The sequence below is a fragment of the Harpia harpyja genome, chromosome 18 (genome assembly GCF_026419915.1).
Source record: "Harpia harpyja isolate bHarHar1 chromosome 18, bHarHar1 primary haplotype, whole genome shotgun sequence".
Classification (NCBI taxonomy): domain Eukaryota; kingdom Metazoa; phylum Chordata; class Aves; order Accipitriformes; family Accipitridae; genus Harpia; species Harpia harpyja.
Window position 1 is genome coordinate 2,008,934 of NC_068957.1, and position 12,857 is coordinate 2,021,790.

Here is a 12,857-nt window from a genome sequence, read left to right on the forward strand (position 1 = left end):
TGGTTTCAAAGGGACTGCAGAGTGCAGCACTGCTCAGGGTCTTTAAAAAAAACCAAACCAAACACAATAATACTAGTGAAGCTGTATTAAATATTAGTATCTTCTGCACACTTTGTTACTCTGATTTATTTTTTTTTAATTAGATTTTTCTTTATGTATTAAAACAGAATACCTTTTCAGTGTTTTCTTCTTCCTGGAAAGCTGTCTAACCCTCACTTGTGGATAAGTCTGTTTACAGGTGGCTCCAGGCTGACTTAAAAAGCTTTCCAAGAAGGAGCTAGACCTTTCTTCTGGCCAGCTGTAAGGAATAGAGTCTGACCTTTGTGGGTGTTGTGTGGTACCAGGTGAATAGATGTTTTTTCTGATAGCTTTGAATGAAGAATCCACAGTCCAGCTGCTGATGGTATCATTTAAAAATGCTCTTTATCCAATTCTTTTTAATTGTAACTTCAGTAGTGAGTCAAGGTGGGGGGTTTTTTTTGAGTGCAGACAAACTGAAGTGAGGTGGGAGAATGCTCAGGAAAGAGGGAGATTCCAGGTGCAAAACTTGCCTCCTGTTTATAACCAAGATTGGAATTGGTGCTTTAATAACTTACAGCTGTGCAGCAACAGTCAAATCCAACAATTAAATACAGATTTGCAAAGCAGAGAGAAATTAAGTGATACACGTTAATTTTATGTTTATAAGGCTTTACAGAATGCTTCAGGATGCCATTTGGATTGGTAAATTAATGTAAATGGTTTAAATCTGGCAAAGCAAGGTAGGCTATTTTAGTAATTAATTTTAAAATAAGCATTTGGAGGGGTTTTTTTAATACTCTGTGTGGGAGCTGGAGGAGCTGAGTGACAGGGATGTGACTTGCAGAAGAACATGCAGAAGGTCAGCAGGAGAGATGGAGGAACCATTTTTCCCAGGGCACTTTAGCACCAGACTGTTCAGCCTTTGCTCCTAAATACAAAGAGCCCTGAATCATCTGTCAGTGTAGGGGGATCAGCCTGTGAGCAAAAGGAATAGAGCCAGGACCAACACCTGTTACCCAGCCCTGATGAGTATTTTCCACTGCAATGTGTGTCCTAAAAATGGGTATTTCTTTTCTATTATTAAGGCAAAAAATAAGCCTGACACTTGGGTATAGTCAGTCCCCAGATGTTTCAAAGTCTTTTTTCCTTCTTGCTAATTTTAAGTGTTCTTAATGTTGCTAGTGAAATCCTTCATTTACCTCAATTAGACTTGCCTTGCATTTAATTGGATTATTAGCATTCACACTGACTTAAATTGATAAAGCTGTAATTTACACATTTGGGGAAAACTTACTGTCTGTCTGACAGCATCTTTGCTGAGGATGATTTAAAACTTCCCTGTTGAAGCTAACTTTAGCTTTGAGGGGGCAGGTTCCATTTAGAGTCATCGTAGGAGTATTGCTAAAGACTTATGTTTTTAACAGCTCTCAGGAAATACCTTATGCTGAATAAAAATACTGATCATTAAACTTGATTGGAGGTATGTACTGAAAGATCACTGTTTTAAGGTCAAGTCTGCTGTTCTAAGTTCAGATAGAAAAAGCAGTTGAGTTAGCCTGCTTTCTTGTTGAGGTTCAGGTTCGTATGTGCCAAGGATACCTTGAAATATTGATTCGTTTTCGTTCTGCATCAGTGTGTTCTTTGTTGCAGTAGAGCAATAATACTTGATTTTTTTGGTAACGATGTAACTTTGTACTCAAGTTTTATTCGGTTCAGTTACCATCACTTAAAGATGGCAGTGATGATTTGGTAGAGATATATTGGTGTTAAGGCTTCATGTATATATGTAAAATGGAAAAACTCTGCTGGTACTGAAATTTTTGGGTTGACGACTTAAAAACAACAAAAAAACCACACAACCCCCCCCCCCCAAAACAAAAAAAAACCCACAAAAAACCAGCCAACCCAGACCAGCAGCAGAAAGAGCATCTTTTAATCTGTTTACATAGGCAAGGACATGAGATACTCTCACTGCTCTCAGTATGGTGCAGGAACAGGATTGAACCTTCACCGTAGCCATTTGCTGCTGAGGTGTCTTAATCGTAATTTCTCCTGCATGTGATCAGCTTCTAAATCCAAGTGTTCTCCTGTAACTTGTATTTTCTTTCACTTGAGGGCAGTGGAGGGGACTGGGGGGGATACAAAACCCAGTAGCTTTAAGAGTAATAACCCTTCTGTAAGTCAGACCAGAGCCCTGTTTCCCATGGCTCTGTTTCCGTGGTTTGGGGAAAAATGAACACTGCTTACTGAATCTTGATTCCCACACCCCCCGCCTCAACAAAGAACAGATCTCAGAGCGTGCTCAGCTGTGGGAGAGAAGCAAGGAATCCAGTGTGAGTGGGAATCAATAAAAATATATACATAAGCCCCCTTGCAAAAAAAAAAAAACCACGTATGGATCTGCAGAATTAGCAGGCGCTGCTCTTGGCCGATAGCTTTGCAGGCTAGCGCACCGGGAGCCAGGCAGATGTATGGACCAAAGGCTGAGGCTGACTGGACTCTCCAAAATTTGAGTATTCTGTAAGTGTTCCAGTTTTTCTGCAGTATCTAAGGGCAGTCCCCTCCCTGGTGAGGCACTCAAAGGGACTTAAGCTTAACACAGAGACTCTTGCAGCTCTTGCCTGACAAGGGAAACCAGAGAAAGGATAAAGATACAGGGACTCCGTTTGCTATTTTAAGGAAATCTGGTCCAATTCTTGTGTTTTATCCTATTCATATATCCCTTCATACAGCATTTTAGATCTTGATACTTTCCTTTTCCTGTTTTTTCGTTGGGTTTTGGGAGTTTGGGTTTTTTTGGATGATCAGTAACATTTTGAAAGCAATGATTTTTGTTGTGCAGTGATCCAGTGTGTGTGTGGCTTGAGACAGTGTTTGGGGTAAATCTGGCAATTCATATGGATCAGAAATTCTGTTTCTGAAGGGTGGTTGTTGCAGTCTTACCTGCTGTTGGAGAATCCTTTAAGAGCAGATAGTTCTCCCATGCCTGCTCTTACTGCCTGATATTTTGAATAATCAAAAAAACCTTATTGAATATATGGCTTGTGATCTCAGGGCAAAGATGCTTTTGGGGGTGGCATGAATCAGAGCTTAGGAATGAAAACGAGCACATTTTAGCATTGTCAAATAAAAGCAGAGAAGACCCCCTAGGTTCTCCCAGGAACAACTTCTAAGTGTTGCCAGTCCTGGAGCGTGCTTAGAAGAGCGTACTGGGGCAAACAGGCAGATGTATGTGAACGATCAGTGTCACACCGGTAACTCACGTAACGAAGAGCGGGCACGTGCTCAGTTTGGGTTCTGTATTTCAGGTCCTTAATGATCATCTTCTCGCATCGGTTCACAGCTGCTGGCTGCAGCACATCCTCGGATCTAAAAGGAAAGCAGCTCCTGGAAGGCGGTGGAAGCAGGGAGCCGTCTCGCAACACCGCCGAACTTCTGAGGCTCCGATGCTGCTGAAATCCCTTGAGGAATTAGAGCTCCTGGAGGAAAAGAAAGAGTTGCTGGATTCCTCCTTCAGTTCTAACTACATATTTTGTGTGTTAATGCACCCATTAAATTGTGAAGTGCCTAAGAAGGGGCCCTGGGAGCTGCTGCTGTGTGGGTGCATACAGTTTAGGCAAGGGATGGTCCACAGGTGTTTGTGCCTTCTCGTGGTTAATACTTGAATCACATTGCTGCTGGAGCCACCTCCAAGCTGGGTGGTGAGAAGGTGGCCAGCAGAATAGGCAGGTCTAAGCACTGGAAGGCTGCGGGCAGATGTTTTGATCGGCACGGAGGGAAATTCCCAAGTTCAAAGGCTTTGCTGTGGTTTGGCAGTGACTTAGAGTTCAAAGGCAGGAGTCAGAAGTAGCCCCATGCAATAACTGCATTTCTGACCTTGAGGACTGTTAGTAAATCCTTAATCCCTGCTAAATGATTTAGGTGGTGCTGTTTAGTGCTAAACTTTTAAATCAGAATGCTTAGCAGTGTTAAATCAGAAAGCTCATTACCTCTTTTCAGCTGTGTTAATAACTATAATCTTTTTAATGGAAGCAACTTCATTGGACAGGACTTGCCTTCCCAAAAAAACTTCTTGACTGACATTAAATATACTTCTGCCCTTTAATTATTCCCCAATTAATGGAGAGCTGATAAAGGAGTTGCTTTGCCTGCAGCATGTGTCAGATCAGCCAGTGGTTCGGGGCAGCCCGGTCGCACTTGGAGCTCAGGCAGAAGGTGAAGGCTTCTCCCGACTCCTCAGCCTTCCCCCGTGTTTGAAGCATTGGGAAGCTTATCCAAAATGGGTCAGACTTATCAGTCGCCTCTCCTTGGGCTCCTGTTTGGGGTTTATCTGAATCTGCTGATTTAAATATTCGTGCAGGATGCTATTTAACATGTCTCTTTGGCTGTTAAGGGAGCACAATGAGTATTTCAGTTTGCATTCTTCTAGTTGAGGGTAGATTTATCAGCAAGTACTTTGTACTTTTTGCTTCATTAGTATTCGGTTTAATCTTACCAAAGAGCTGGTCTTGTTTCTCAGATTTTTTGGTTAACAACTAAACAGCAGCAGCAACAACAAAAGAATATGCAGTTTATCATTAAATTTTCCATTCAAGGATTTTCCTTTCATCTCTAAGTTCCCTTACAGTTTCCTACATTTTGTATTTTCTAATGTGTATTCATTTCGTTGTCTGTATCCCCTTTTTTCCCTTTATAATACACTGTCTTTTTAATTGCTGCTTTTATTTCTGCATTTTGTTGAAGGGGTTTCCAGCCAGGCTTGGCTTTTCTGACTGCAGTATCCCTGTTGTGGTTGCAGCTTCGTGGTGCTTAATAAACCCTAACTCCCCGCTTTTGCTCCAATGTTTATCCATGTTTCTCCTACTTGATAATTCTATTCATAGTGCTGACTTTGGGAGACCGACCTGTTTGAAGTAACAATCTATTTTTGAGTGAATTTGGAGAGAGTGAAACTATGAGGAAGCCAGAAGTCTAAAACCTATCAATACTGAATGCTTGCCTGCTCTCCATGCTTTTCACAGTGTGACTACAAACTGTGAGTGCTGTGGTGACGGCAGGGACATCATAAATGTTTTGCAGAGCCCCCTGATTTTACTTCTTGCAGCCGTGGAGATTTTTCTGCTGGATAATTCGGTTCCCCTCTCGTTATCTAGTACAGCTGATAACGCTGCCTCAAACTGTCAGACCATTCTTGCTCCACCGCTGAAAAGTTTGGAAAAGGTTTAAAGGGAGCTGGATAAAATACGATTACACTTACCAGCTGACAGCTTTTGATAAGACAGCCCAAACACTGCTTCCCACTTGTTTTGTTTGCCCCTGTAAAGTTTTCTGCCTTGCTATGTGCTGCTTAATTTTATGAAACCGAAGAAGTGGTTTGTTCTGGCAGGTGTAGCTGGGAGGGAAGCCTAAGGAGCAGCTCCAGCGAGAAATCTGGACCGTCTTCGGTGCCTTTTGTCCTTCTTGTGTTTATTAAACAGCTCTGGATGTTGCAAATGGTCATTTGTATTGCTCTGAAAGTGGAAAAGGCGGTCGGGAAAGGGGTTAAGAGGGAATCCGTTTGGGTGATTGGCAGCAACCAAAGTAACGTAGAGGCCAGTGCTGCAGCAGGGAACGCGCTGCCCTGGCAGGGGACTCAAACCGCCTGGTACCCTGCGATTTCTGCAAGGAAACGGTGAAACAAACGCTTTGTGTCTGCTTGGATGGGTCAAGCCGCCTCCAGCACCTGTCCCAGCCTCCCCCCACCTCGCTGCCCCTCTCTATATTTACCCAGGGGGAACTTTCCAAGAATGGAAGTGGTAAGATAAAACCCCCGAGGGGCTAAAATTAGCCCCAGCGCCCTGGCCCTTCTCCCCGCGGTGGCATTTCAGCTGTGAGCTTGACAGCCTGCGTCATTCCGGTCGCACAGAGCGGACATCCATCCCTGGCGCAGCAAGATCCTCTCTCTTTCTCTCCTGTTTGTTTTTGTTTGTTTGTTTAAACCAAGGGAGAACTCGCCATGGGACTGCCGCTGCCTTACATGCCCTGGCCATGAGCATCACCTGCCTCCCAAAGGTAAGGCAGCAGCATAATGATGCCTGGGCAGCATCTGGCAATTGAAGGTAACTTGGGAACCAGTTGTAAAAGCATGAGTGTATTCTCTGTCACCTTGAGCTCCAGTCATAACCTCTTTTTTGGGGGGGGTCTGCAGATGCACGGACAGCTTCCTTCAGCTCAAGAGGTGACAACTCTGGTTTGGGCTTTTCTGGTTGAGGAACATCAGCGAGCTCCCCGTGCGAGTGCTTATACTGTCAAAGTAATGTCCCTTTGGAGATGCTTATTTGTGTGTTCAGGGAATGTTACAGCTAGTTTTTTTTTTTTTACTTTTCCAGACTATTTCCCTTGGGAATATAACTGGGCCATCTTTTTGAATCAAATCTGCAATAAACCCCCCGCTCTATGAGCCACATTGGTGGGTTTCCAAAGCTCCAGAGCTCGTTATCAGCGTGTCTAATGAATAACAGTAATGTTATAATTCCACATATTTCTATATAAATTGCCTGGGTTAGTGTAACAGGTGGGAGCACAGCAAAGCTTTGCTGTCGCTCGCTGCCATCAAACTCGCTCTGCTTAACCAAGGTGCGAAGCTGCGCAGGTGCCCTTGCACGGGGGATTCCTCTGAGCTCGCACGACTTGCCACCGCAGGCGGATGTGGGACGCGCCTCCTGTGACTGCCTCGTTACTGCCAGGCTCGTTTGCAGAAAGAGGCTAATTGCTTGGTGCAGCTCCTTGCCTCCTCCAAGGGAGGATCAGAGGAGCCGCTTGGGGAGACCGAGCTCTGCCACTGCCACCTCTCCCCGAGGAAATACGAGATGCTGCGGGGCTGCGACGTGGCGAGACATTCCTCTGCCCTTCCCGGCGGGCGGCATTTCCCAGCTGCTCAGGTGCCGGCCGGGACATCGCATTCCTCTCCCCTGCTGCCGTTCGGCTACGGCGAGGCCGGGTCCTGCACCAAGTGCCTGGCAAACGTGTTGGGGTTCAGTCCCAGCTCTGGTGTCATCAGCTCGGCATCCCCTCACCTTCCTCCCACCACTCCGTACCCCCCACTATAAAAATCCCAGACGCTTCTTGCAGCCGTACTCCTCGGGCTGGAGTAGGCAGGAGCGAGGAGAGGGTTTGCTGAATTCAAACGTTGACGTCGTCTCGGGAAGGGCGGTGCTGGAAGTCCTTAATCAAACCAGCCACCTTCACGTTCACTTCATCTCCTATTTTGAAATCTAATCCCTTTAAAAAGTGGCAGGGTGTAAAAACCTTGCCATGCTGCCAGCTTCTAAATCAAAATTCCTCAGCGTTTTCCGTGCATTCCAACGTACTTGGAAGTGCAGGTGCTGGTGAGGCTTCCAACAGAAGCATTGGCCGATACAAATTGGAGTTGATTTTCGCTGTTTTCCAACGTGCTCTTCACTCAGCATCTCCCACAGAGAGCAGCTGGATGGGGCAATTTCTGAGGATTTTGGGAGAATGGGTGGTTTCATCCACTGGTGGGGTGCAGAGTCCTTGCAAGAGCCTGTGGCCACCCAGGAGCCATCCTGAGCTCAAGGTCTGAGTATCCCATGAGTAGTCTTGTAGCTTTTACTGCCTCAGGGGCTAGCAGTGCAGCATTAAATAATAATAAAAAAAAAAAAGTAAAAGCCTGTGAGCTCCCCATGCAGCATTTGAACTCCAACACCCAATTCGATTATCCCAGTGTGTTCTTGATCACAACGTTTTAAGGGGAGGTGGCCCACGTACGTGCTACAGCAACGACCTCCGTCTTTGCCTTAGCCCTTCACTAGTGGATTTCCTCACCCCTGGTGGCAGGGCGATAAGCATGTCAGCAGCATCATAGTCCAATGTATATTTGTCTTTTTTTTTTTTTGAGAATCTTCCTTAAGTTGTGTATAAAAATAATAATAATAAAAAGAAAGTGTTGGTGGCAGGAGGCTGGTTCTAACCCAGCGGTGCTGCTGGTTTTGTTGTCCCGTAGATCTTTGGCTTTACCTTTTATGATGAAAGCGGTACATGGGAGACAGACCAAAAAAAAATGAGCCTAATGGATATCACTAAAATGTTCTCCATGCTCCAGCCCAGAGAAGACGAAGACGACAACGGAGAAAGCGAGGAGCTGAACCGAGCAGTATCTGAGGACAATTACCAAACCCTTGATAGCCTCTTGTCCCAAGACAGGTACAAGAGGTTCATCAACCGCCGGAGCGGCTGGGGCGTACCCAGCACCCCGCTGCGTCTGGCCGCCACGTGGGGCCGTGTCAGGACAATGAAGGTCCTCTTGGCCCACGGAGCGGAGGTGGACAGCCTGGACGTGAAGGCTCAAACCCCGCTCTTCATGGCGGTCAGCAATGGCCACCGGGAATGCGTGAAGGTCCTCCTGGACGCAGGGGCCAACCCCGTCGGCAGCATCTACAACAACTGCTCGCCGCTTCTCATCGCCGCGAGGGATGGGAACGTGGACATCCTGCAGCAGCTCCTGGACCACGGCGCGGAAACCAACGTTCAAGCGAGGTTGCCCGAGTGGGCCGCCAACTCGGTGGCTTGTTCTGGTCCCCTCTACCTCGCCGCCGCGTACGGGCACCTGGAGTGTTTCAAAATGCTGTTGCTTTACGGTGCCGATCCCGACTATAACTGCACCGAGGAGAGGGTGATCGCCCAGATCAAGGAGCCCAAGACTCTGCTGGAAACCTGCCTGAGGCACGGCTGCAGGACCGAGTTCATCGAGCTGCTTATTGACTTTGGAGCCAACGTGTACTTGCCCAACGTCACGGTAGATGAGACGGCACCCCGCAGCGAGGGCCTGGAGCTGCTGCTACGGGCAAGAGGTAATCTGCATGCGTGGCCCCGGGGCTGGAAATGAGCACTAATTTTGCTCGTTTGGGTGCAGGTTGCTTCAGATTCCCCTTCCCTTTACCTCTGCTTCCCAAGAGCCTCACCCAGGCTTTCCTATGAGCTTTGACTCCCTTTGCAGCATCGCTTGAATGCATGGTTGTCTCTAGTCTTGAGTATCATCACTATTTTACTCTGAACTCTTACTCCTCCCTCTCCCCCAATGATTGCTGTGTTCAGGCCAAAAAACCCAAGTCTCCAATACCAAACACAGCAAGAGAAGGACATCACAAGGTTATGGAGAATAGGTCCACCACTGGTGATTAAATCTGATGGCTTGGATATACACGCTACCGCAGGAAACTCCTAAAACAAATTGCTGGGATTTGGGGGACTGTCACGGGAGGGCTTCTTTCTAATAAATATCCACCAAACATCCCTGATTTCCACTGCTGGCTGTGGCTGGGGGCAGGCTACCTTGTTTTGGGTCTGGGGTGTGACTTGGTGCAGCCACCACGTACGTTTATGTGGTTATCTTCCCCCTTAGACTCACCGCAGCATCTGCTTTTCATGAATCTTTTTAGATGCTTGCTAAAGAAACTGCTTTCAGTGAGGGCCCTTGCTGTGGTCTGTGCTGCTCCAGAGCACACGGGGACTTCCACAGCCTGTTTTTTCCACTTAATATAAATCCGTTGGGTTAAAGGCTGCTTTTTGCCACTCCTCTCCTTTCTGCTGCTCAACTTTGGCTCTCCTGTACTGCTTATGTCCAGAAAAACTGCACTTATTTCCATATGATGGTGGAAGATTTCATTTCTGGATGCCCAGCTCCCGTGAGACACATGCTGCAAAGCTTGTGGCTGAATGCGCGGTGTAACGAGCCCTAGCAAAGACATTTCGTTTTGGTCTGTCGATGTCCTTTTGCTCAGGATAATGCCCGGGTTGGAGGGGAGCGGGGTTGCGTGTCTTGAAGGTGACCATCTCATTTTTCCTCCTTCTCCTTACACAGCTCATCCCAAGTCCTTGATGTCCCAGTCCAGGCTGGCGATGAGACGCCTCCTGAAGCAGGCTGGCCGCCCGCACGCCCTCGGCGAGCTGGATATCCCGACGGTCCTGGCGAACTACCTCCGACACCAGCCGTGACGCACAGCCCACCACGAGAGACACCTACCCCCTACGTGTGTCCAGCACCCCAATTAAAAGCCGCTCTGACATCTGCGCAGTGTGAAACCGCCCTGAATTTGTGGTCGCAAAGTAATTTTTGCTTACGAGGTGCCTCCAAAAAGCAGCGCCCGTGTGAAAAGATGGTAAGGGAAGGGGGGGATGGGAGAAAACAGAGGAGGTGATGGGTGATGGTAGAGCAGGATCTGATTTAGCTGGGTTTGGCTTTCAAGCCTCTTCACTGAAGGATTTTACACCTTTCATTGATACTGGTTGGAGAAAGAGCTGGGGAAAAGGCATGGAGGGCAGAGGGAAAGGAGCAAAAGCTGCTTTTACCTCCTCCCCTCCTGGGGAAGAGCGGGAAGGAGGGAGGCACGACGGGGCTTCGTGCCTGTGCGTTTCCCCCGCAGCGTGGCCTCAGCTGCCTCTAAACCCCCTTTCCCAGAGAGGTTTCCAAGTGCCTCCTCCGTTCGGCAGCCCAGTGAGGGCAGAAGGGAGGCTGGACCTGGCCGTGCGTGCCCAGCCCCGAGGACACGTCGGTGTGAAGCCCAGCACTCCCAGGTGGCTGGGATAAGTATCCAGAAGCCAGAGTTCCCAGACTCCCCGACTCTTATCTCTCTGCCCCAGCTCTATCCTTAAATGTCATTTTACTTGCCTCAAAAGTGGTTCATGTTATGGCTGAGGGGTCTGTTGTGATTGGGCAGGTCTGGGGTTTTTTTGGATTTTTTTTTAAATTAAAATGATGCTACTATTCTTATTAAACTATCGTGACCCTTTTGGTGAAATATCCTTTAATCAGAAGAGCCTGGCAGCCCAGCCAGCATCGTTTGGAGGGGGTGCAGGGAAACACTGCAGCCGGGGAATTTCAGGCTGAGCCTGGAGCGGGGCATCCCGGCAGCGGTGCTGCCTGCCGGTCGCTCCTGCCTTCGGCACGTCTCTCCATCTCTCTGGCTCTCGTGACCAGCGATGGGGACAACACGCACCAGCCTTGGACTTTGGGCATCGCCCTTGCTGGTGGCAGCCGGAGGAGCCTTGCTGGCTCTTCCCACAGCCAGGAGCTGATGGATAAACCACACTGCTCCTCGGCAGCTCGGCGCACGCCTGCCGGTGACGCTCTGGACCGCTTTTGGGATGCAGCAGAATACGTCCCCTACGGTTTAGTCCACCCTACCCTTCTTGCATCTCAAAGGCAAGTGCTGCCGAGGAGCTTTGAGGATTGCTCTTTGCAGAACACAGGTGCATTATTTATTGGCTTGTTTCAAATGTTGTGGAATCTATTAATCAGCATCTATTAATTAAGCTGAGGGGCATCTCTTGAGGGGAGCATTAGGACTTTAAATTAGCCTGGACAAAGCGTTGGGAATTACTCTGTGGGGAACGATGGCACGGTGGCTGGGAAACGGGGCCGGTGGATCTAACAGGTCTTGCTCTTCAGCCCACCCAAAGCAGCCCCTTCTCTGGGGGGAGCTGGATTAAAGGCACGAGGAATCAGGGCAGCAGGAGGGTGGATGCCCTCAACCACCACAGCAGCAATTCTGTAGCTGTCTTCTGCTGGGGAGTGCTGGTAGAGCTGTGTTGGGGCACTACACCAGTGCTAGAAATCTGATGATTTCTATCTGAAATGCTCCATCATGCTGGGAAGCTTAATTTTCTGGGGGCTTTATAAAGCGATGACAAACGCAGACTGTATCTAGTCTGCCCAAGCAGCACAAGGTCTTCCTCTAAAGCACCTGAGGTTGGGTCGTGCTCTGGTTTGTGCCGGCATCTCCCCAAAATAATCCCTCCAACCTGGAGCCCCCCTGGCTCGGGGTGGCAATGAGGCTGGGAGCACCCTGCCTGGGAAGAGATGAAAAAAAAAAATCTCACTTTGAGAGGAACAACCCTAAACGAGTCCTCCATTGTTTCCCCTGTTTTAAGGCATTTCCTTGAATTTCTGGCTTGCATCAGGGGGATGCTTTACCTACACACGGTCACTGGAGGCTGCGCCTGGTGTGAGCGGCCAGGAGCGATGCTCGGCTCCTCGGCTGCACGTTTTGTTAAGACCCCGAACATCACCGCCTCGGCTCGCCCGTTGGGGCATGGACCCGAGATGTGACCAGGGAGCCGCCGGCCAGCCCAGCTCTCACCCTGGCACGCACGTTTCTAATCCCACGTGGCAGATCATTAAAAACGCAACGCGCTGTGACATATTGGCTTCTGTTTGTCCTCAGGTGCTACCAAAGAGCGTGGCAAGGGCGGGACGTGTGGGGGCCCCGCGTTAACGCCTGGCCCCGAAGCGGAGGCTGGATGTCCCTCTTGAAGTTCACCAAGCAGAAGTGCTGGGTCCAGTTCTGGGCTTCGACCCGCAGAAGGGAGACACGGACATACTGGAGAGGGTCCGTGAAGATGAGGAAGGGTCTGGAGCATCTCTCCGGGAGGAAGGGCTGAGGGAGCTGGGGTGGTGCAGTGGGGAAGGCTCAGGGAGATCTCATCAGTGTCTATAAGTATGTGGTGGGGGGAGAAGATGGAGCCAAGCTCTTCCCAGTGGCGCCCAGCCCCAGGACTGGAGAAGATGGAGCCAAGCTCTTCCCAGTGGTGCCTAGCCCCAGGACTGGAGAAGATGGAGCCAAGCTCTTCCCAGTGGCACCCAGCCCCAGGACTGGAGAAGATGGAGCCAAGCTCTTCCCAGTGGTGCCTAGCCCCAGGACTGGAGAAGATGGAGCCAAGCTCTTCCCAGTGGCGCCCAGCCCCAGGACTGGAGAAGATGGAGCCAAGCTCTTCCCAGTGGCGCCCAGCCCCAGGACTGGAGAAGATGGAGCCAAGCTCTTCCCAGTGGCACCCAGCCC

The 12,857-nt window shown here is 48.9% G+C and overlaps 1 protein-coding gene across 3 annotated transcripts; it reads left to right on the top strand.

Moving 5' to 3' along the window:
* Positions 1–4,318: 4,318 nt before the first annotated feature.
* On the top strand, positions 4,319–10,089 carry ASB12 (ankyrin repeat and SOCS box containing 12). Of its 3 annotated transcripts, XM_052813174.1 has the most exons (4): positions 4,319–6,072; positions 6,209–7,597; positions 8,024–8,870; positions 9,881–10,089. In XM_052813174.1, exons 2-4 carry the CDS (start codon positions 7,490–7,492, stop codon positions 10,012–10,014), a joined length of 1,089 nt encoding a protein of 362 aa, XP_052669134.1. In that variant the 5' UTR covers positions 4,319–6,072; positions 6,209–7,489; the 3' UTR covers positions 10,015–10,089. The 3 variants fall into 3 exon arrangements, with proteins under 3 accessions (XP_052669134.1, XP_052669136.1, XP_052669135.1); XM_052813176.1 differs by lacking the exon at positions 6,209–7,597 and having other exon boundaries at positions 4,319–6,119; XM_052813175.1 differs by lacking the exon at positions 6,209–7,597.
* The last annotated feature ends 2,768 nt before the right edge of the window (positions 10,090–12,857 follow it).